The 21,740-nt window shown below is 41.4% G+C and overlaps 1 protein-coding gene and 1 non-coding gene across 9 annotated transcripts in view; both read right to left on the bottom strand.

Annotated features, from left to right (window-relative positions):
- Window positions 1–7,976, bottom strand: part of CAST (calpastatin) — a 106,894-nt gene extending 98,918 nt beyond the window's left edge. For 5 of the 8 annotated variants that reach the window (XM_017508870.2, XM_017508877.2, XM_017508878.2 and 2 more), the window contains exon 1: window positions 7,663–7,976. In XM_017508870.2, coding sequence (XP_017364359.1) covers window positions 7,663–7,737 — 75 coding nt within the window. In that variant the 5' untranslated portion in view covers window positions 7,738–7,976. Of the gene's footprint in view, window positions 1–6,858; window positions 7,016–7,662 lie in introns of those variants that run through there. The other 3 variants (XM_017508875.2, XM_017508880.2, XM_017508884.2) reach the window with 3 other exon arrangements.
- A 12,038-nt stretch (window positions 7,977–20,014) lies between these two features.
- On the bottom strand, window positions 20,015–20,155 carry LOC119468263. The gene has a single exon (XR_005196918.1). It is a non-coding gene; the product is annotated as a U4 spliceosomal RNA (small nuclear RNA).
- Window positions 20,156–21,740: the final 1,585 nt, after the last annotated feature.

Below are 21,740 nucleotides of genomic sequence, written 5' to 3'. Positions count from 1 at the left end.
AAAAAAAAAAAAAAAAAAAAAAAAAAGCAAGAAGACAGAAAAGCAGCCCTTGCCAGTGTAAGTCCAGTTGTGAAAAGAATACCAAATGCTAGCATGCTTCTGAAATGCCATTTATTTATTTATTTATTTAACGAGTCCTTTAGGAGGAAAGGAAGACATTGTAAAGTAAAATTGTGGTGATGGTTGTGACCGCTCTGTGAACACAATATTTTTAGTATTAAAAAATATTGTATCATATGCTTTAGTGGGTGAATTACTTGAAAACTTAAAAATTTTCCTTCTTCAATTTGGTGACAATTTCATCGAGATAGTATTTGCATGTCCAGGGACAGCTGTGGAAAAATCATGGGGCAATAAAAGGTTATCTTCGTGCCGTCTGGACTCTCAGAGTGTGTGAAACTCAGCTCTACCGTCACACACACTGAGAAAGGCCTGTTCCAGGTGCTCCCGAGGATCACAAAGCCTTCAGGTTAGCAGTGGGTCGCATCCTTCAGTGCCTGTCACAAGCACCTGGGAAGCTTTTAGAAACATTTGTGCCAGGGCACAGGGATTTAGATTTAGTTTGAATAGAATGGGGCCTGGGCATGGATAAATTTTCTAAAGTTCTCCAGCTGATTCTAATTTCAGCCAGGACTGCGAACCACTGGTTTTGGGGGAAGATTTGTGGGCACAGTGATAGGAAGTGGAAGGTTCTGCTCCTCAAACCATCCCACGGAGTCGGCACCTGCGGGGAGGTTCCCAGGGTCAGGCAGGCTGGGGCGTCTGTGGGCTCCTCCTGGGTAAACTTTGATTGCTCAGTGAAGTATCACAGTGCCCCATGTCCACACCAGTGTTTCCTAATTCTGAGCTTTGCCCTACTAATGAAGAATCATATTTTCATATTTGCACATTAATTTCTATTTTCTCAGTAAAGCAAACAAATTAGCACTTTGTTGTACACTCTCTTGCTTACTGATGACTTTATAAACTTACATATTGCTTTCCTAATCACAGGATAAATTATATCCTTTTTTCCCTAGTGTTGGTAGGACCACAGCAAATAATTCTTGATTAAATGACCATGTTTCCACAAACCTATAAACGTTCTCTGAGAAGTACTTTTGCTCTTTTCAGATCAGGAAGCTAGACAAAAGAGAAAGAGGCCAACAAAGTAGCTTGAAAAATTAAGAGACACTGTGCAAATTGGTATTTCCCACAAAAATACCTTAGCATTTGTATATGTGTTCTAGTTGCTAAAGCAAGATGATTCAGCAAACAAGCAGAAGGACCAAAGCTTCTGTAAAGTTGGTTTTGTTTCAGAACAGTCTCCCTGGGTGCAGATTCTAGGAGCATCTGCCTTCAGGTGGATTCTTTGTTCCACTCCTGCTCTGTTCAAGTTGCAGTGGAGCTTTGCTGGCTGCAATTCTCTTGATGGATGGTCTCAAGTTGCGTTTAGCCAACAGCAGGTACTGCCAGACTAGAGGTGGTGGGCGGGTGGTATTCCCTTTGCCCCACCCCTCCTCCTCCAGTTGTACCTCCTGCAGGACAGGTCAGCTGTGATTCCAGCTTCTGCAAAGTGACCCTTGTCCTCCCAGTGTCCAGCTAGACTAGGGTTGATAGCAGCTTCCTGTAATTTCTAATCTCTGCGTTGCCTCACCCTCTCCTGATGGCTTTCCAGCCTTTTCTGTTACCTGGCTAACCAATTCCCTGTTACATTCCATTTGTTTTAAATACTCAGGGTCATTTCAGTCTCTTAGTTGACTGTGACAGGGCAGAAAGAGCATAGATTTGTAAAGCTATGTGACCGTGACCTTAGGCAGATAATTTAATTTTTCAGTTTCTTCTTATAAAATAGGGCTAATGGTATCTATTCCAGGGGCTGGCAAATTTATGAAAAGAGCTGACATTAGTGAGGAGCCTGGCCCATTGCCTCATTCATTTTAAGAACACAATTAAAATTATTACACTCCCTTCTTTTTCCCTGGCAGCAATCTGACTGTGGTGAACTAGAAGCCAGTGAGCAAAGGTTTGAGGGTTTCTTGTTCTAAGGCTGTAAACACTACAACAGACGATTTAGTATTTTACTTTTCCTAAAGTACAAATGAACCTTCTAAGGTTCATCTGATAAAGGTTTTGTTTAGTACTTTGTCTATCTCATGACTGTGTATTATATATTATTCTCACATCTTCATATTATACTAAAGGAGATAAACTACATGGGGGTTAAAAAATTCATTTTCCCAACAAACTACAGCAATTTAGTTATAAGGATGACACTTAGATTTGCAATTCCCATGCTTAAAATATGTTGGAAGGGTGTGTGTGTGTGTGTGTGTGTGTGCGCGCGCGCGCTGGTGGCTTTGAAGGTTAACAGATAAAATAAGATTGGCACAATACTGACAATTATTGACACCAATGATTGGTATATGAAGAGGTATATACGCTTCTCATGTTCTATGTACTAATGCTTACTATGTATTAAGGATTAACTGCATAGCTGTAATTCTGAAATCCCTATGTCTCATTGAACCCCAAGTGTTCATTTTTTTCTAACATTTTCGGATTTTAGTGGACATGACAAGATGACACCGTAAAGGTACATGCTCTTTGTGTCCAGTTTTCAGAGGTGATATCTATTGCCTGTCACAGATTAGCTCCTAGGATTTACCTGAAGTAAGACTTGATGAGTTTTTCCTAAGTCAAAGGGGGTATCATGAGAATTTAAATAGTTACTTTGTTGCCAGAGCAGTCGGTTATGAGAATGAAATGGAAGAGGAGGCCAGGCACAGACCACCACACAATTTTTTTCGTGTGTGTGTCCACTGCACTCTGCACAAAACTGACACACAGCAGGTAGACAATAAACAACTGTGAACATCGCTGACCTTTACCAAATGTATTCTAATGTTCTATGAGTTTTCTACAGTCGAAACAAACTCCATATATTTTTAAGAAACTATAACTTTAGGCCCTTTTCTTCCTGAGTTAACTGACTTTTCCATCTGAGGAGATAACTTACATAAACAGTGTTTATTGGACGGAGTTGTTCTTGCATTTTTCTTAACTGGAAGACATCTGATATACTCCCCCCCATGCGCCCCCACTTATGGTGGCTGTAAAGCTTTCTGGGTATGTTTTCATGAAAAGAAAATGAGAGAACTTAAAGAACAGAACTTTAGTATCTGTTAATATTATTTTCATCTTTAATATGTCTCAAGGAGGAAAAATGATGGTCTACTTAGAGTAATCTTGTGTCTGCTGAGACAATCTAGTCAGAACTAATTACCCATCTATCCACCTTGGAATCTGACATGACCACCCACTGTTCCCACCCCCCAGAGGGCTATAGCATTCTTTAAAAAAGTGCTTGTAGAATATAATTAACTTTCTGGGAAGTGCCAAAACTGATTAAAGAAAAGTATTATCAGATGCTTCTCTTAGTTTAAAAGGCTTATACATAATGGGAGCAAACTAATTCAAACACTGTCAGGTGAAAGAGAAAGGCTGTATTTGACCTCTGTGTTTTCATTACCCTAAAGTCTGTGGCTTTTTTGCAGGCCCTATTATTTGCCTTCCTTAGTCCTAAAATTCACTATGAGCGAGTGATCTGTCCTGCCATGGAAGGCTTGCAACACTCTTCCCAGGCTGGCTGCAATGATGGGGCCTCCCAAATGACTGTGCTCCTTGATCATGCTGTCACTAGGTCTATGGATCTAATTAGGGTAAGAAACACCTTTAATTAACATAGTCTCATAGAATCAACTTGTGATTCAGGAATGTGATTACTGGTGTGTGCCAAATTTACCTTCTTTCATGCTTGATCATTACATTGCTCATAAGATGTTCTTCAAATCTAGCCTTTCAAAGTTGTGTGTGTGTGTGTGTGTGTGTGTGTGTGTACTATAACCACATAATTCTTCAGAAGATAAAGTCAATACGATTGATGGCATTCAATGTGGAAATATACACTGTGATGTCACTGACTAGCTTTAAAGTGGCATGCTGTTAAACAAACACAGCTTAGGTATGTCTGTTAATTATTTTATTTTATTCTGCCTAAATTTTGAAATTCAGATCATTTATAAACCTTTTCAGTACTTAAAGGATTTCACAAAGATATTTTAATTATAGGATTTACCTGAGGTATTCTGAGATGTCTGTATATACAGACATCTGTGTAGATATATACACATATGAATCTATATCTATATATGTATTATACATGCCTGTGTACATACAGACATCTGTATTTATATCTGTAGGCATATATAGACATAAATCTATATGTCTATATATGTATTATACATGAATGTGTGTATTATATAAAAATATGCACATGTATTTATATTGGATTATATATATTTATGTATGTGTATACATATATATGTATGTAGGTATTTTATTTATATATATATATATATATATATATATATATATAAACTGGCTCCATGGACCTTTGGGGGATTTATGGGTGTTCTTTTGGAAATCTCTGAACTCCCTGAAGATATATTGAAACTGCATTTTGTGTACATTTGTATGTATTTTGTTGTGGGAAAGCAGTCCATAAATTCCATTTGATTCTCAAAATTGTCTCTGACCACCTACCTATCACCAAAGGAAAAAAAGAAAGTTTAGGAGCCCATGGTCTAGAGCTATGCTGTCCATTATTATAGCCCCTAGCCACTTGTGGCTACTGAACACTCTTGAAATGCGGCAAGTATGAATTGAGATGTGCTGTTCATGTTAATATACACCGGATTTTGAAGAATTAATATGAAAAAGAATGTAAAATATCTTAATGGCTTATCGACTGATTACATGTTGAAATAATAATATGTGGGATATAGTAGGTTAAGTAAAATACAACAATTAGCACAAATTTCACCTGCTCTTTATGATGTTGTGGTTGTTAAAGTGGCTCCTTGGAAATCTAAAACTGCAGATGTGGCTCACATTATATTTCTGTTGGGAAAAGTTAAAGCTTGATCACTGTCATGTTGCTGGTTCTAGGAAGTTCCTACTAGCAAAAAGTTTTCATGACAGTACCAAAATTGGATTCTAAGAGAGGTTTTAGCAAAAACATCAGACTATGACTAAACAAAACAAGGTTAAAAGCATAGATTTAAACTTCTTTCATCCACGTAACCCAGCAGTTTCCTTTAGAGAATCATTACTGTGGATGGAGAAGTCTGAGGTCAGCTCTGAACTACTGCTACTCATATTTGCAGATAATGTACATAGTTCATTTTGATAAGAACCTTAGGACAATAATGACTCAAAGCAAACTTTTTCTCTTAGCACATCAATAAAATGCTACATTTAAAGGTCCAGGAAATGCACTGGAAAACATTCATGAAGAAATATCTCAAGGGAAATTGGAATTCCCAATTCTTAAAAGTATATGTATATGACATCTTGATTTTGAATCTAATTAGTCCTCACCAGTACTTATATAGTGCATATCATTTCTATTTTACAGATGTGAAAGCAGTTTGAAAAGGTTGACTTATTTCCATTTGAGAAAAAGTCTTTGTTCTCCACAATGTATGTAGAGGCTTTAAAAAGCACTTGCAGGCCCAGTGCAGTGGCTCATACCTGTAATCCCAACATTTTGGGAGGCTGAGGTGGGAGGATTGCTTGAGACCAGGAGTTTTAGACCAGCCTAGGCAACATAGTGACAGAGACCCTGTATAGTATATCGTATGTGAGTGTGTGTGTATACATATATATATGTATATATACATATATATACACACATACACACTACACATATATAGCCTATCTCCATATATAGTATATATTATATATACTATATATATAGAAAGGGAGAGTAAAAATAATTTTTAAAAACACTACTTGTGGATATAATTCTGCCTGGCACATAGCAGATGATCAATAAATGCCCATTGTCTGATAAGTAACAGTTTCTTGATTCTTACATACGATTTCTAGCTCCAAAGAGTGTCTGATTCCAACATCTTTGCTTTTTCCAACACCACATTCTAAGAGAGAAAGGGACATATATACCTAACTAATTTTTAAATTCTCACCATAAATCAATGGGACATAAACATTTTGGCTTTCACTGTCAAGAAAACTTTTGTGTGTGTGTGTGTGTGTTTTTTTTTTTGTTTTTGGACAGCAATCTAATGTTAAATCATTCTTCCTGGTTCCAAAACACTAGAAGCGCCAGCTTGACTGGATCACACCTAATTGGTAGGACAGACATTCAATGCACCAAACAAATGGAACGTTCTCGTCCCTCATCCAAAGCAATAAAGCGCAGAGCAGATCGCTGTCGTGCGCGCTGTCTCTCTCCCTCCCTCTCTCACTTCCTCGCTTTCTCTCTCCCATCCCTCCGACGCTGTGTCCAAGGGTCTTGGTCTCAGATCTCAGTTGCTTCTGCGTCTTGGTGTTTGGGATTTTCTCCTTGACTTACATTGCAGCTGCCTCTCCTTCGCGTTGGCAAATGTCAAGTCCAACAACCTCCCTCTAAAAGTTTTGAGGTTTACTTAGGGGTTAAAAACAAACCCTAGATCTAAGCTCGTATGAGCTGCGTCCGAGTTCATTCAGGAATCCACCTCCTAGACGGAATTCTTCCAGCAACAATTCCAGTTCCATCCCACCTGTACCGGGGCGAGAGAGGTGCACGCGCCGCGCACGCTCGGGCGCGCTCGCACATACCACAAGAGGGTGAGTCCCCGGCCTTTCCCGGAGCCTAACCTGACGGTCTGTGAGGAGTTCGCACCCGGTCCTCAACCCTTCTCCGCCAAACCGCGGACAACGCTTCGTCCACACGCCCAGAAGGGCAAAGCCAACACACTCCCTTCCAACACCCTCCCTTCCCGGTCTTGCCCAGGCACAACCGCTCCTATTTACCGTCTTGTACCACCAGCTGGCGAATGCCATGGCGACAACCGGCTGGCTCCGATCCGCACGGCGGGGGACCCGGTGAGGACGCGGGGTGCTGTGCTGGGGGCGCCGGGCTCGCACTATGCCTGGCCGGGACTTGGCTGGCAGTGAGCTCGGCTCACCCAGAGGCTGCCAGGTGGGCAGAACCCTGGGGGCGGGGCCAGTAGTAGACCTCGCCTCTCCGCGCCCCTCCCCGCCCCGCCCTCCCGATTTGGCTCGGGGCTGGTTAGGCTCCGGGTCTCCAGGTGGGCAGAACCTTGGGGCCGGGGCCAGTCGCAGGCCCCGCCCCGCAGCGCCCCTCCCGGCCCCGCCCGCCCGCCCGATTTGGCTCACGGCTGGGTAGGGAAGAGGCTCGGCGTCTCCAGGCAGCCGCGCCCTGCGGCCCGGCACTAGCCTAGAAGACTAGATCCCGCTGTCTAGTGAAACCACCCCACTCACTTGGGGGTCCTGAGTGAACCTCATTCCCCTTTCATCCTCATCCTTATTCACCACGTCTCACCAGACAACTTTTCTCGACGCGCCCCCCACCCACTATACCCGGCCAACGCCACGCCCAGCGCTCTTGAGCCGGCCGGAAAGCCGCGGCCACCTCCAGCCACCTGCCCAGCAGCGGCCGAGCCAGGAGCCCTCTCCCTGTCCCTCTCCCTGCCTCGCCGGGGCGCCGGGGGCGGCAGATCGGCCAGCCCGGCAACGCCCCTGGAGGGTGGCCACAGCTCCGAGACCCGGTCCCCAGTCTCCCAGCCCCGCGGCGCCGACAGCAGCTCCACTCACCTCCTGGGTGCGGCGAACTGCAGCAGCGCGCCCGGGCCGCGGTGAGGCTGCGGGCTTCTGGCCAGGCTGGGACATGGCGAGGCCGCTGCGGGCGCTGCCTCCGGGAAGGCGCCGCGGAGAGTGGCGGGGAGGCCAGCGAGGGAGGGAGGGAGGGAGCGGAGGGCCCGGGAGGGCGCGGTGAGACAGCTTTTCCGACCCCACCCCAGGCCCGCACCGGGGTTCCCCTCGCCCCGTTGGGCCCTCCCCTTCCTGCCCGCGGGGGACCCGGGCTCCTGCCCTGTAACTTAACACCCTCCGCCCCGGTCCTCAACGGGTGACCCTCCCCGGCCCCAGCACTGCTCGGATCTCGGTTGGTCAGAAAAAAGGGGTTGGAGGTTACAGCGTTCCTCCTTCGATGCCCAGATCGATCTTGCAGTTGTGCAACGAGAGAGCGGGACCCGGGCGTGGCCCGTCTACGCTTCGACCTTCCTCCCAAGAATCCGGAGAAGTAGATACTCTTTTTACATTCCGCCGTGCTTTAGCTGAGTTTACCAACTCAAATCTGACTCAAGCCTGGACTGTCTAGATAAGGAAGCGGATCATTAAAACAATTGGTCTGTGTGTGAGTGTTAAGTGAGTGCACGCGCCTGGGTATGTTTTATATGATTTTACTTTGTTTTTTGGCAATTTTGAATTTTAATAAAACTTTATGGGAAGGAGATCATAGATGCCAATGCAAACCGAAGAACAGTCCCAATTTTAAACCGTTATTAAACGGTTATAGTCTTTCTACAGCCTGGCGGGTTCTGTTTCTGAAGCTAGATTGCTTTTGTCTTGGGCTCATCTTAAACAGCACTTCCTGGTTTGGGGTTGGAAGTGAAATTTAACAAGCCCTACTAGGACACGCTCTTGTGAGAGACTGTCAGTCTGCAGTTGCTGCTGGTTCACCGTTGGGCCTGACAGAAAACCTGTTTGTAACCCTGCAATAGCAACACCATTTTGGGACTTGGAGTCACAGCTGTCTGCAGGATTGGGGTTTAGACAATTGAAGAGGGAGAAAGCAGATTTGTTTTGGTTTGTTTTGGAGTCTCGGTGTCGCTCTTTCGCCCAGGCTGGAGTGCAGTGGTGCGATCTCGGCTCACTACTGCAGCCTCCTGCCTCAGTCTCCTGAGTAGCTGGGACTACAGGCGCTTCACCACACCCAGCTAATTTATTTAGTAGCTAATTTATTTATTTTTAAGTAGAGACGGGGTTTCACCACGTTGGTCAGACTGGTCTTGAACTCCTGACCTCAACTGATGCACCCACTGCAGCTTCCCAAAGTGCTGGGATTACAGGCATGAGCCACCGCGCCTGGCCAGAAGGCAGATTTTAAGGAGAGATTTGTTATGCTATATGGAGCCTGGCAGAATAGAATTCTGATTTCCTCTCTATCTCCTCATTTTAGGAATTCTGACTTCTTCCCCAAAGGGTAGGCTAGCAGCATTCTTAATTTTGAGGGAGGGGGTAGGGGGAAGAAGAGGATTGAAATGCATTTCCTCTTAAATTCTACTTACTGTGTATCTAGTATTTCAACAAACAAGCAGCACTGCAGGAATTTATACATAAAAATGAAACAACTTAGATATCGGGACTATGTCCACTCAGGAAAAAGAAAATGATTGTTGGTATCAGTTACATTCAGAAACGAGGAAAAGTATGCCATAAATCTGAAAACAAGGTATTCTTATGATGGTGACCACACCACTACAGCAGTTTAAACAAACACAAAAGCTGTAGCGGTGAGGTGACAGGCAGCTCCTCCTTCCTGGCCTCCACCCCAAGAACTACAATGATTTTTTTACTAGGGAGCCTGAATGTCCCAGATTCAAGATTTTAGATCCCTGAAGTACTTTATTCAAACTCTGGAATGGTTTCCACTGACTTGGTGACATTAAAGTTTGAGATATTTTCCAGCAAAGTTTTTAAAAATTGAGTTTACAGCCATCAAAAACGAGTTCCTGTCCTTTGTAGGGACATGGATGAACCTGGAAACCATCTTTCACAGCAAACTGACACAAGAACAGAAAATCAAACACCGCATGTTCTCACTCATAGGTGGGTAATGAACAATGAGAGCACATGGACACAGGGAGGGGAACATCACACACTGGGGTCTGTGTGTGAGGGGGAATAGGGGAGGGACAGCGATGGGGTGCAGAGTTGGGGAGAGAGAGCATGTGGACAAATGTCAGATATAGGTGATGGGAAGGAAGGCAGCAAATCACACTGCCGTGTGGGTACCTATGCAACAATCTTGCATGTTCTTCACACGTACCCCAAAACCTAAAATGCAATAAAAAAAATTGAGTTCAAATCAGTTATGTATTTCTTGAGACATCATATGTAAAGCGCTGTGAAAGGACGAGTAGAAGGTAGGTTTAGAGACTAAAATGATGCATTTCCTGCCCTCTGGGGACTGACAGTTTAGGCCTAGTTTAAGAGTCAGAACTCACATAAGCAGAACAATTGCTAAACAATGCATTAATGATTATGAGTAAAAGAAGAATTTCAAAGAAGTTGAAGCCCCTAATGCTTCACTTTCTCTTGTAGCCAGTGAAGAATTATTGGAACTTTGATATCATTGACCAGCATTTACTAATTTGGGGAAGCTCCTTTTAAATATAGATAGCTTTGGGGTCCGGGGCGTGGTGGCTCACACCTGTAATCCTAGCACTTTGGGAGGCCAAGACAGGCAGATTGCCTGAGCTCAGGCATTCGTGACCAGCCTGGGAAACATGGTGAAACCCTGTCTCTACTAAAAATACAAAAAACTGGCTGTGGTGGCATGCGCCTGTAATCCCAGCTACTTGGGAGGCTGAGACACGAGTATCCCTTGAACCCGGGAGGTGAAGGTTGCAGTAAGCCAAGATCGCACCACTGCACTCCAGCCTGGGTGACAGAGTGAGACTCTGTCTCAAGGAAAAAATAAATAAACTAAAAATAAATAAATAAATAGCTTTTGCTACATTATTGTCTGTACATAGGTAATCATTTATTCCTTTATTTACTCAGTAACAGATGCTTGCTATGGGGAAGTACTGGAGATGTCTTACAGTAAAGAACTTTACAATTAGAAGAGACAGACAAGTAAATACAGGAATACCTCATTTTATTGCTCTTGCTTTAGAGCACTTCACAGATACTATGTTTTTTACAAAATGAAGGCTTGTGGCAACCATGCCTCGAGCATGTCAATAGCATCACAGCGTGTGTTCACTTCATGTCTCTGTGCCACATTTTGGTAATTCTTGCAACCTTTTTTCATTATATCTGTTATGTGATCTGTGATCAGAGATCTTTGGTGTTATTATTGTAATAATTTTGGGGCACCTCATACTGTACCTATAGAAGATAGAGAATTTAATCCATAAATATTGTGTGTGTTCTGACTGCTCCACTAATGGGCTGTTCTACCTAGGAATCAATTTGCATATAAATATATACTTGAAACAGTATTCCTAAAAAGAAGTAAAGTCAAAGAAATACCCAGGTAAGGCCAGGCGTGGTGGCTCATGCCTGTAATCCCAGTGTTTGGGGAGGTCTGAGGCGGGCAGCAGAGGCAGGCAGATCACGAGGTCAGGAGTTCAAGACCAGCCTGACCAACATGATGAAACCCCATTTCTACTAAAAATAAAAAATTAGCCGGGACTGGTGCGCGTGCCTGTAATCCCAGCTACTCAGGAGGCTGAGGCAATGAATCGCTTGAACTGGAGAGGCAGAGGTTGCAGTGAGCCGAGAACACACCACTGCACTCCAGCCTGGGTGACAGAGTGAAACTCCATCTCAAAAAAAAAAAAAAAGAGGCTGGGTGCTGTGGCTCATGCCTGTAATCCCAGCACTTTGGGAGGCCAAGGTGGGCAGATCACTTGAGGTCGGGAGTTCAAGACCAGCCTGACCAACATGGAGAAACCTCGTCTTTTTTAAAAAAAAAATTTAAATAAAAAAGAAAGAAAGAAACACACGCAAGTAAATATCACATCACATTTGCTGGAGACTGCCATATTTTGGCAATACAACATAGTGGGTAAAGCCTAAGAGTTTTAGATCCACACAGCTGTGTTTAAATCCCAGCCCTGCCACTTATGGACCGCATACCTCAAGCAAATTACTTAATCACTCTGTGTATCAGTTCTCTTACCTGCTACCTGTGGATGATATAGCTGAATACCCACATCCTAGGGTTATTCCGACAATGGAATAAGGCAGTGTATTAAAGCACCTGACATACTGCCCCATGTATGATAATTGTTCAATAAATGCTGGTTGCAATTATTAAATTGAATTTATTATTAATAGTTAAAAATTTCAAAACCTCTGAATGTTCTTTGGACAAAGGCAAAGCATTTTTTATTGGATCCCCAGTTAGAAGCAACCCCCTGTCTAGTCAATGAATGTTCCAGATCTGTTGCCATTCAACCCACATTCCAGACATTCTCTAGATCATAAAATGAGCCATAGCTGAGCAGGAAAGCTCTAATCCAGACCCACATACGTGAGCTGGCAGCCAGAATTCATGCTGATGTGCTCATTCCCAATAATGGGGACTTCTTCCATTTTTCATTTTCTTTCTTCTTTTTTTTGGTTTATTTCTTTTGTGTATGTGCTGATAGAGTGGCTGGTTATTTGAAATAACTTTGACATTTGTTACACAACAAGAAACCAAATTTGGAATGATGTGTGCATGGTAATGAACTTACTAAACCCAAAGTACTACTGTGTTCCTGTCCTGAGATAGGTGCAAGTTCATCATGGCCCCTCGGACCTGGAGGCAACACAGAAAACTGAGTCACAAAATTACATTTTTTTTTTTTTTTTAGACAGAGTCTCACTCTGTTGCCCAGGCTGGAATGCAATTGTATGATCTCGGCTCACTGCAGCCTCCACCTCCTGGGCTCAAGTGATTCTTCTGCCTCAGACCCCCAAGTAGCTGATACTACAGGCGCCCACCACCACACCCAGCTAATTTTTGTATTTTTAGTAGAGATGAGGTTTCACCATGTTGATCATGCTGGTCTTGAACTCCTGACCTCAGTGACCCACCAGCCTCCCAAAGTGCTGGGATTACAGGTGTGAGCCACTGCACCCGGTCTACAAAATTACATTTTCAGACAAGCAAGTATATCTCTGGAAATCAAGTTATATTTTTGAACTCTTACCGCTTTCCATTAACTTTCATTTTTCTCCCACTCACAAACACCGTCTTATGGGGTTAATTTTCTATATAGAAATTTTAGCAGCCCAAATATCTCTATAGCCAACTGCTTGCTTCAAATACTTACCAAAGCTAGATTAATATTTTAATGTGTTATTTCTCTCTGGAATGTATCCAGACACAGTCATTCATGGGAATCAACTTTTATTGTAAGAATTCCTATATTTTTGTTATACAGAAGATTTTGAATCAATTATCTTATCCTTTCTATATATCCTAACCTACCTCCTCTTGCCAAAAAAAATTGTCATCTAAATCCAGGCCTAGTCTTCATTTTCTCCCTCAGCCTGTCTTTTGTCCATTAATAGGTATTTCCTGTAACCTATCCAGAAGGCATTTAGACTGGGATGATATGCTGAACAAACCACATTTCTTCACTATAGAGAAAAAGAAACCACAATTGGTCATCGTTGTGACTCACCCCAGGCTTCTACCACCACACCCAAGCCACACAATACTGCAAACAATTTGATTGGATTTAACACAGAAAATAAAGCCACCCTGCAAAGCAAGATTTTTATGTTCCAAGGTATGCCTAAGGTCACGTCTCTTTGGTGTTTGGTTGTCAAATAGTCTTGATCCTTCTTGTTGCTGATCACTTCACATTACATATTTATTGGTGTTGGGCTTGTTTTGTTTCTCTCCCTGCATTTCTGTTTCCAGCTCAGAATATTGCAGAAAGAAATGTGACATTTCTAAGAGGTTCTTCAACTGCCTGCACACCACAGTGTATTCATCTATTTTTTTTTTTTATTGAGAAAAAGTATCTCTTTGAATTTAATACTCAAAGTCATTTTGGGCACATGCAGAATATTGATTTCTTTGACTCAACAAATAAGAATTCACTAGTTTCTAGAAAAAAAGAGTTTTGAACATGCACCAGGGGCCATTTGGAATATCTGCCCAGCTCTCACCGGTTCTCCTTCTTTGGAGTAGAATTCTAGATCCCATCAGGGCTCCATTACTCTATCCCTCTTCTCTGCAGCCCACAGTTGACTGGACCAACAGTACACCTGACTTGAACTGACCCAAACAAGTTTTCTTTCCTCACTGGGAGATGGGGACTGAGTAATGAAATTAAGAGGAAGATAGAGGAAAAAAACTTTCTAGGTCCTAAAAACGGTAACATGAAGCATGTAGACCTGGGCTTCACTGTGGACACTGAGGACCCAAAAAGCCAGCCTGCACCGGAAGAAGGAACAGGCCTTCCAGGGAAGCAGAGATGGGAGGAGGTAGAAGAGGGCTGAGCTTCCTTGCAACCATTCAGTTATGAGCTCCACTCTCCAGTGAGGCACAGTTGCATCCAAAAGGCTTTGGTTCTGGGAGGTACCTTATAGCCTTCAAAGTAATCTCTCTTCATTTTTATTTTCATAGTACAAGTTGTTTTTCCTGTTATTTATTAACCAAAGGAGTCTCAACAAATTCAGAAACTAAGCAGAATATGCATGAATTATGTAACTTGTTTCTCTCTTTCTTTCCTTCCTCCCTTCCCTCCTTCCTTCCTTCCTTCCTTCCTTCCTTCCTTCCTTCCTTCCTTCCTTCTTTCCTTCCCTCCCTCCCCCCCCTCCCTCCCTCCTTCCCTCCCTCCCTCTNCTCTCTCTCTCTCTCTCTCTCTCTCTCTCTCTTTCTTTCTTTCTTTCTTTCTTTCTTTCCTTCTTTCTTTCTCTCTTTCTTTCTTTCTATTGTACTTTAGGTTCCGGGGTACATGTGCAGATCATGCAGGATTGTTGTATAGGTACACACACGGCAATGTGGTTTGCTGCCTGCATCCCCCGCGTAACCTGCATCTGGCATTTCTCTCCACGTTATCCCTCCTCGACCTCCCCACCCCACCCCCGTCCCTCACTTGGCCCGCACAACAGACCCCAGTGCGTGATGCTCCCTTCTCTGTATCCCTGTGTTCTCATTGTTCGACACCTGCCTGTAAGAACATGCTGTGTTTGATTTTCTGTTCTTGTGTCAGTTTGCTGAGAATGATGGTTTCCAGATTCATCCATGTCTCTACAAAGGACATGAACTCATCATTTTTTATGGCTGCATAGTATTCCATGGTGTATATGTGCCACATTTTCCTTGTCCAGTCTAATATCAATGGACATTTGGGTTGGTTCCAGGTCTTTGCTATTGTAAACAGTGCCACTAGGAACATACGTGTGTACGTGTCTTTATAATAAAACAGTTTATAATCCTTTGGGTATATACCCAGTAATGGGATTGCTGGGTCAAATGGAATTTCTATTTCTAGATCCTTGAGGAAGCAACATACTGTCTTCCACAATGGTTGAACTAGTTTATACTCCCACCAACAGTGTAAAAGTGTTCCTATTTCTCCACATCCTATCCAGCATCTGTCTCCAGATTTTTTAATGATTGCCATTCTAACTGGCTTGAGGTGGTATCTCAATGTGGTTTTGGTTGGCATTTCTCTAATGACCACGGATGATGAGCATTTTTTCATATGTTTATGGGCCTCATATATGTCTTCTTTTGAAAAGTGTCTGTTCATATCCTTCGCCCACATTTGGATGGGTTTGTTGGTTTTTTTCTTGTAAATCTGTTTTAGTTCTTTGTAGATTCTGGTTATGAGACCTTTGTAAGATGGGTAGATTGCAAAACTTTTTTCCCATTCTGTTGATTGCTGGTTCACTCTAATGATTGTTTCTTTTGCTGTGCAGAAGCTCTGCAGTTTAATTAGATCCCATTTTTTCTATTTTGGCTTTTGCTGCCAATGCTTCTGGTGTTTTAGTCATGAAGTCCCTGCCTATGCCTATGTCCTGAATGGTTTTGCCTAGATTTTCTTCTAGGGTTTTTATGGTGTTAGGTCTTATGTTTAAGTCTTTAATCCATCTGGAGGTACTTTTAGTGTAAGGTGTCAGGAAGGGGTCCAGTTTCTTCTTTCCGCACACTGCTAGCCAGTTTTCCCAACACTATTTATTAAACAGGAAATCCTTTCCCCATTGCTTGTTTCTGTCAGGCTTGTCAAAGATCAGATGGTTGTAGATGTGTGATGTTGCCTCTGAGGCCTCTGTTCTGTTCCATTGGTCTATATCTCTGTTTTGGTACCAGTACCATGTTGTTTTGATTACTGTAGCCTTGTAGTATAGTTTGAAATCAGGCAGCATGATGCCTCTGGCTTTGTTCTTTTTGCTTAGGATTTTCTTGGGTATGAGGGCTCTCTTTTGGTTCCATATGAATTTTAAGGTGGTTTTTTCCAGTTCTGTGAAGAAGGTCATTGGTAGCTTGATGGGGATAGCATTGAATCTATAGATAACTTTGGGCAGTATGGCCATTTTCATGATATTGATTCTTCCTAACCATGAGCATGGAATGTTTCTCCATCTGTTTGTGTCCTCTCCTATTTCCTTGAGCAGTGGTCTGTAGTTCTCCTTGAAGAGGTCCTTTACATCCTTTGATAGTTGTATTCCTAAGTATTTTATTCTCTTTGTAGCAATTGTGAATGGGAGTTTGCTCATGATTTGGCTCTCTGTTAGTTTATTATTGGTGTATAGAAATGTGTGATTTCTGCACATTGATTTTGTATCCTGAGACTTTGCTGAAGTTGCTTATCAGTTTCAGGAGATTTTGGTCTGAGATGATAGGGTTTTCTAAATATACAATCATGTCATCTGCAAATAGGGACAATTTGACTTCCTCCTTTCCTAATTGAATACTTTTAATCTTTTTTTTCTTGCCTAATTACTCTGGCTAGAACTTCCAATACAATATTGAATAGGAGTAGTGAGAGAGGGCATCCTTGTCTGGTGCCGGATTTCAAAGGGAATGCTTCCAGTTTTTGCCCATTCAGTATGATATTGGCAGTAAGTTTGTCATAAATACCTTTTATTATTTTGAGATATGTTCCTTCAATGCCTAGTTTATTGAGAGTTTTTAGCATAAAGTGCTGTTGAATTTTGTTGAAGGCCTTCTCTGCATCTGTTGAGATAATCGTGTGGTTTTTGTCTTTAGTTCTGTTTATGTGGTGAATTACATTTATAGACTTGTGTATATTGAACGAGCCTTGCATTCCTGGGATGAAGTCTACTTGATCGTGATGGACAAGCTTTTTGATGTGCTGTTGCAATCAGTTTGTCAGTATTTTATTGAAGATTTTTGCATCTATGTTCATCATGGATATTGGTCTGAAGTTTTTGTTGTTGTTGTTGAGTCTCTGCTGAGTTTTGGTATCAGAATGATGTTGGTCTCATAAAATGATTTGGGAAAGATTCTGTCTTTTTGTATTGTTTGGAATAGTTTCAGAAGGAATGGTACCAGCTCCTCTTTGTGCATCTGGTAGAATTCAACTCTGTATCTGTCTGGATCTGGACTTTTTTTGGTTGGTAGGCTATTAATTGCTGCCTCAACTTCAGCCCTTTTTACTGGTCTGTTCAAAGTTTCAACTTCTTCCTGGTTTAGGCTTGGGAGGGTGCAAGTGTCCAGGAATTTATCCATTCCTTCTAGGTTTACTGGTTTATGTGCATAGAGTTGTTTGTAGTAACCTCTGATGGTAGTTTGTATTTCTGTGGAATCGGTAGTGATATCCCTTTTATTGTCTTTTATTGCATCTATTTGATTCTTCTCTCTTTTCTTTTTTATTAATCTGGCTAGTGATCTGTCTATTTTTAAAGACACAACATATCAGAATATTGGGCACACATTTAAAGCAGTGTCTAGAGGAAAATTTATAGCAATAAATGGCCACATGAGGAGCAAAAAGTCTAAAATCAATACCCTATCATCAAAATTGAAAGAGCTAGAGGGGCAAGATCAAAAAAACTCAAAAGCTAGCAGAAGATAAGAAATAACTAAGATCAGAGCAGAACCAAAGGAGACAGAGACACAAAAAAACCCTTCAAAAAATCAATAAATTCAGGAGCTAGTGTTTTGAAAAGATCAACGAAATAGACCTCTTGCCAGATTAATAAATTGTTTTTAAGTAAAGTTCTCAGTAATTTTTCCAAACTTTTTTCCCCATTGTCCTCAGTAAGAAATACATCTTACTTTGCAACTAGTACATATACATTCACATAATAAGAACATGAAATTTCATGAAACAATTCTTATCTTTATTACCTATGATCGGGTAAAAGCAATGTATAATGTAAATATTTATGTTTTATTAATCTGTAAACACAAAATGGAAACAAATCAAAAACAAACAATACCAAACTAAAAATTAGGAAATACTTTATTTAATGCTGCAGCTATGTGTTTTTGTTACTTTAATTGGCTCAAGATTGAAAATCCTCATTTACGCAAATAAGCTCTTGAGAATGTTAACAGTGCCAGCATATTCTGATGTTTAACTTCTTTATGCTTTATTCAAATTTCTTTTTTAAACTGCTGATCATGACTCACTAATGTCATAACTGACTATTGTCCCCACAGTTTGGAAAACAGTAAGCCAGAAATATTGTTAAATTGTCTACTACTAAGATGAGCTAAGATAAGGCAAATGTATTGCAAGTATCTACAATAGATCCTTATTTGAGCTCAGACATCTGTAATTTTTTTTTTTTTTGAGACAGTCTTACTCTGTCACCTAGGCTGGAGTGCTGTAGCATGATCTCAGCTCACTGCAACCTCTGCCTCTCAGGTTCAATCAATTCTTTGCCTCAAACTCCCCAGTAGCTGGGATTACAGGCACTCAACACCATGCCAGGCTAACATTTGTATTTTTAGTAGAGACAGAGTTTCACCATCTTTGCCAGGCTGGTCTTAAACTCCTGACCTTGTGATCTACCTGCCTTGGCCTCCCAAAGTGCTGGGATTACAGGTGTGAGCCACCGTGCCCACCACATCTGTCGTTTTTGAAGCTCTCTAGAGGGGAATTCCAGTTTCTCATTCACTACTGTGGATAATTTGTAACAATTCTCTTTATGTGGAGAGTCATCTGTATTTCACTGTGGACTGCCATTCAAATTCATTTCTTCTTGATAATGAACAGGTGCTCTAAAGCTTCTCTTTGCCTAGGTCTATCCTTCTCTCTGCCTTTCCCCACTTATCCACAGGAAGCCACACTGGTCCACCCAATGGGCCGTGTCTGACCCATGCTCTTTTCCTTTCTTGCAGTTTTCCATGTTGCTGTTCTTCTGGGAGACTCTCATCTCCTATCTGGTATTCTAAATTCTGCACATTCTTCAAGTAGCAGCATAAGCTCACCCACCATCGGGCCGTGCTGATCATGCTGCCCCATATCTTTTCTTCCTTTTCTGATCACCTATAGGCCTGGAAAGGTTTTTATTCCATATTTATTGATACAGAAAAATATTGAGGATCCTGTTGGAAGAGCAGTGTATTTATAAAATAGCATGTACATTGAAGAGCTAAAGATAAAGATAAAGCTATTCATTCAGAAATTAACTAGGTGTATTTGGGTAATTTTATTTTGGTTTTATTTTCCCAGTTTATGTTTTCTTATTAACACATAGTACACAATAAAAATAATAAAAGGAAAGTCTTAACTTTTGAGCTAGCTGTGAATGTCTTCTATTATTTGAGTGCTCCCCAAATTTAACACAAATACATATGGGCTTAATTGTTCTCTTCTCATGTGTTCAGCTTCCACTTCCAAATGTATTGCAATTTTCTTGAAAATCCAGATGCTACTTTTCTGTTTTTTCTTAATTTTCATTTTCCAATTTTGATATAACAGCAAGTTATTGATAAACTTGCTCTTGATAACATCTGAATGTAGTCAAGTAAAAGCTTATACTGTATATACCTAGAAGATCTTTGTGTTATATTTTACTTCCTTCAGACCACTGAACACTCTGTAAATATTGCCTCTCAGATTAAAGCATAACATCAGAGAAAAGGAGAGTTCTTTGTTTTTGAAACTGATAATATATAGTAGCTATGCAAACTATACATGTGAGTTTTTTTTGCTTACACTATGTACTCCACAATTTGGTTTTCTTAAGAAAAAGATACAGGAAGGAAAATGAGAGAAGAAGTGAAAGTGAAAGAGAGGTAAGAAAGACAATGGAAAAAAAGAAAATGGTAAAGAGAAAGGAGAGATACAAGGGAAGAGAAAAGGGAGAGAGGAAGAAGAAAAAGGAAAAATGGATAGTTAAGCAACGGGAATGAAAATGGGGGAATTAAATTGTATTTTTTTTTCAGTCTCTATAGAGACCGTCAAAAATTGCCAATGCCAACTATATTTCAAGTCGTCATGGCAGGGTATTGGGAAAAGTTTTCATTTAGCAATAATTGCGCCTCTGATAAACCTCATTGCCTATAACATTGTCACTTCGCAAAGCTAATTAAGTAGTATTTTTAAGGGGAAACAATAAATATTAGACTGAAGCTACCACCAGAAAAAAATAGAATAAGACCCATAGTTATTTACTTGTTTATTTATTTATTTTGCTTTTCAGTCTTTCAAATATTTAAAGATAGTTACTTTGGTCCCCAAATTCTTTTTTCTTTTCTGCTTAAAGAAGTCAAAATGAAATATTCCTTAGTTCTCTAAATATTGAGTTGATATACAAGATAAAGATCTGAGAGAAAAGAAAAAGAGTCTTTAAATAATATTTATTTTATCTATAATTTTCCTTTTGCTGACTCTAATCTAGGACTTTACAGGCATTTTGTAAATCCTCACAGCAATGTTATGAGGTTTTATTTGTACCCTTATTTTACATAGAAGAAGACGCCTGTTTTAAGAAGATAAGACTTCATCCACAGCTGGGAAGTGGCAGAGCCAGATTCCAAAGCCAGGTCTACTAACTATACTTCCTCTCCAAATTGTTGCCCTTTCTGGAGCAACAACTCAATTGTTCTCTTTTAATCATCTGTTTTTCTAGGTCTCCCAGAGCTCTCTAGATGAGACCACATTTATTTATTATGAATTTATTTTGCAGTTGACTTAGAGAAAAAAATGTGATTAAAAACACCTGTCTGGCATAACTTCAATACCAGGCTGGGCCTAGCCCCACCCCAAGGCAATGAATCTGGACTGGTTTGCCTGCTCAGACCCAGAGACTCCCTGTGAGGTCTGACCCCACCCTGGAGATATAGGATGGCTGTGGCACAAAATATGTCCCCGGAGCCTGGGAAACTATATCAAGGCAATTGCTGAACTGTGGAAACACTGCCATTAATTTGGGAGATAATGGCTGTGAGAAAAGGAGGCTCAACAGGGACCCTGATGGGTCTCAAGGATTAGGAGACATCCCTCAAGCATTTTGCTCCAGCCAAACCAGCTCCTCACAGCAGGTGGGGAAGAGGGTGTGGTCTCGGCTGGTGCCTAGCTACCTCTCCCAAACCCGTTGGCCTTCGGGAAGGGATTATGGTTCCCGTGCAGTGTGTGCCTCTTCTGAAGTAGGCAGTAGTCAGCCTGTCACTGCTGGAGTCTCTATGACCACCAATTTCTGTTACCAGCTCTGTTTTTCCTGGGATATATCAGATATCACATCTTACATTTTATATTATGTCAGTTTAATGTAGGCAAGATGATCCCATGTGCAAATAGCGCATCCAAAGGAAATCTTAAAATAAACAATGGCACATACCTCACTCCTTGAGTGGGTTAGGCCAAATGCTGTGCATCAGGAGGCTCCTTGACACAGAGCATTTATGTGGAAGCTTCACCAAGGAGCCACCTAAACATAGGGTTTCCTCTTTGTGGGTGTGCCATGAGCTGATTGGATCGGTAGCCAAAAGTATAATTAGGTGCTCTGGGTTACTAAGCTAGTTTTTCTGTTTATGCCCCTCCCCTAGAGTTTGAATTGAGCACTATTTTGCACTTAGGCTAAAATAATATTGCATCAATTTTCTTTGTTTAAAAAAATCCCTGTGACCCATCAATTCTACATTTTTCCCTAAAGCGTGTTATTTTTACACC

This window comes from Cebus imitator, unplaced genomic scaffold (assembly GCF_001604975.1).
Source record: "Cebus imitator isolate Cc_AM_T3 unplaced genomic scaffold, Cebus_imitator-1.0 Scaffold403, whole genome shotgun sequence".
NCBI classification, from domain to species: Eukaryota; Metazoa; Chordata; class Mammalia; order Primates; family Cebidae; genus Cebus; species Cebus imitator.
The sequence above is the reverse complement of the archived record's forward strand: the minus strand, read 5'-3'. Positions and strand labels throughout refer to the sequence as shown.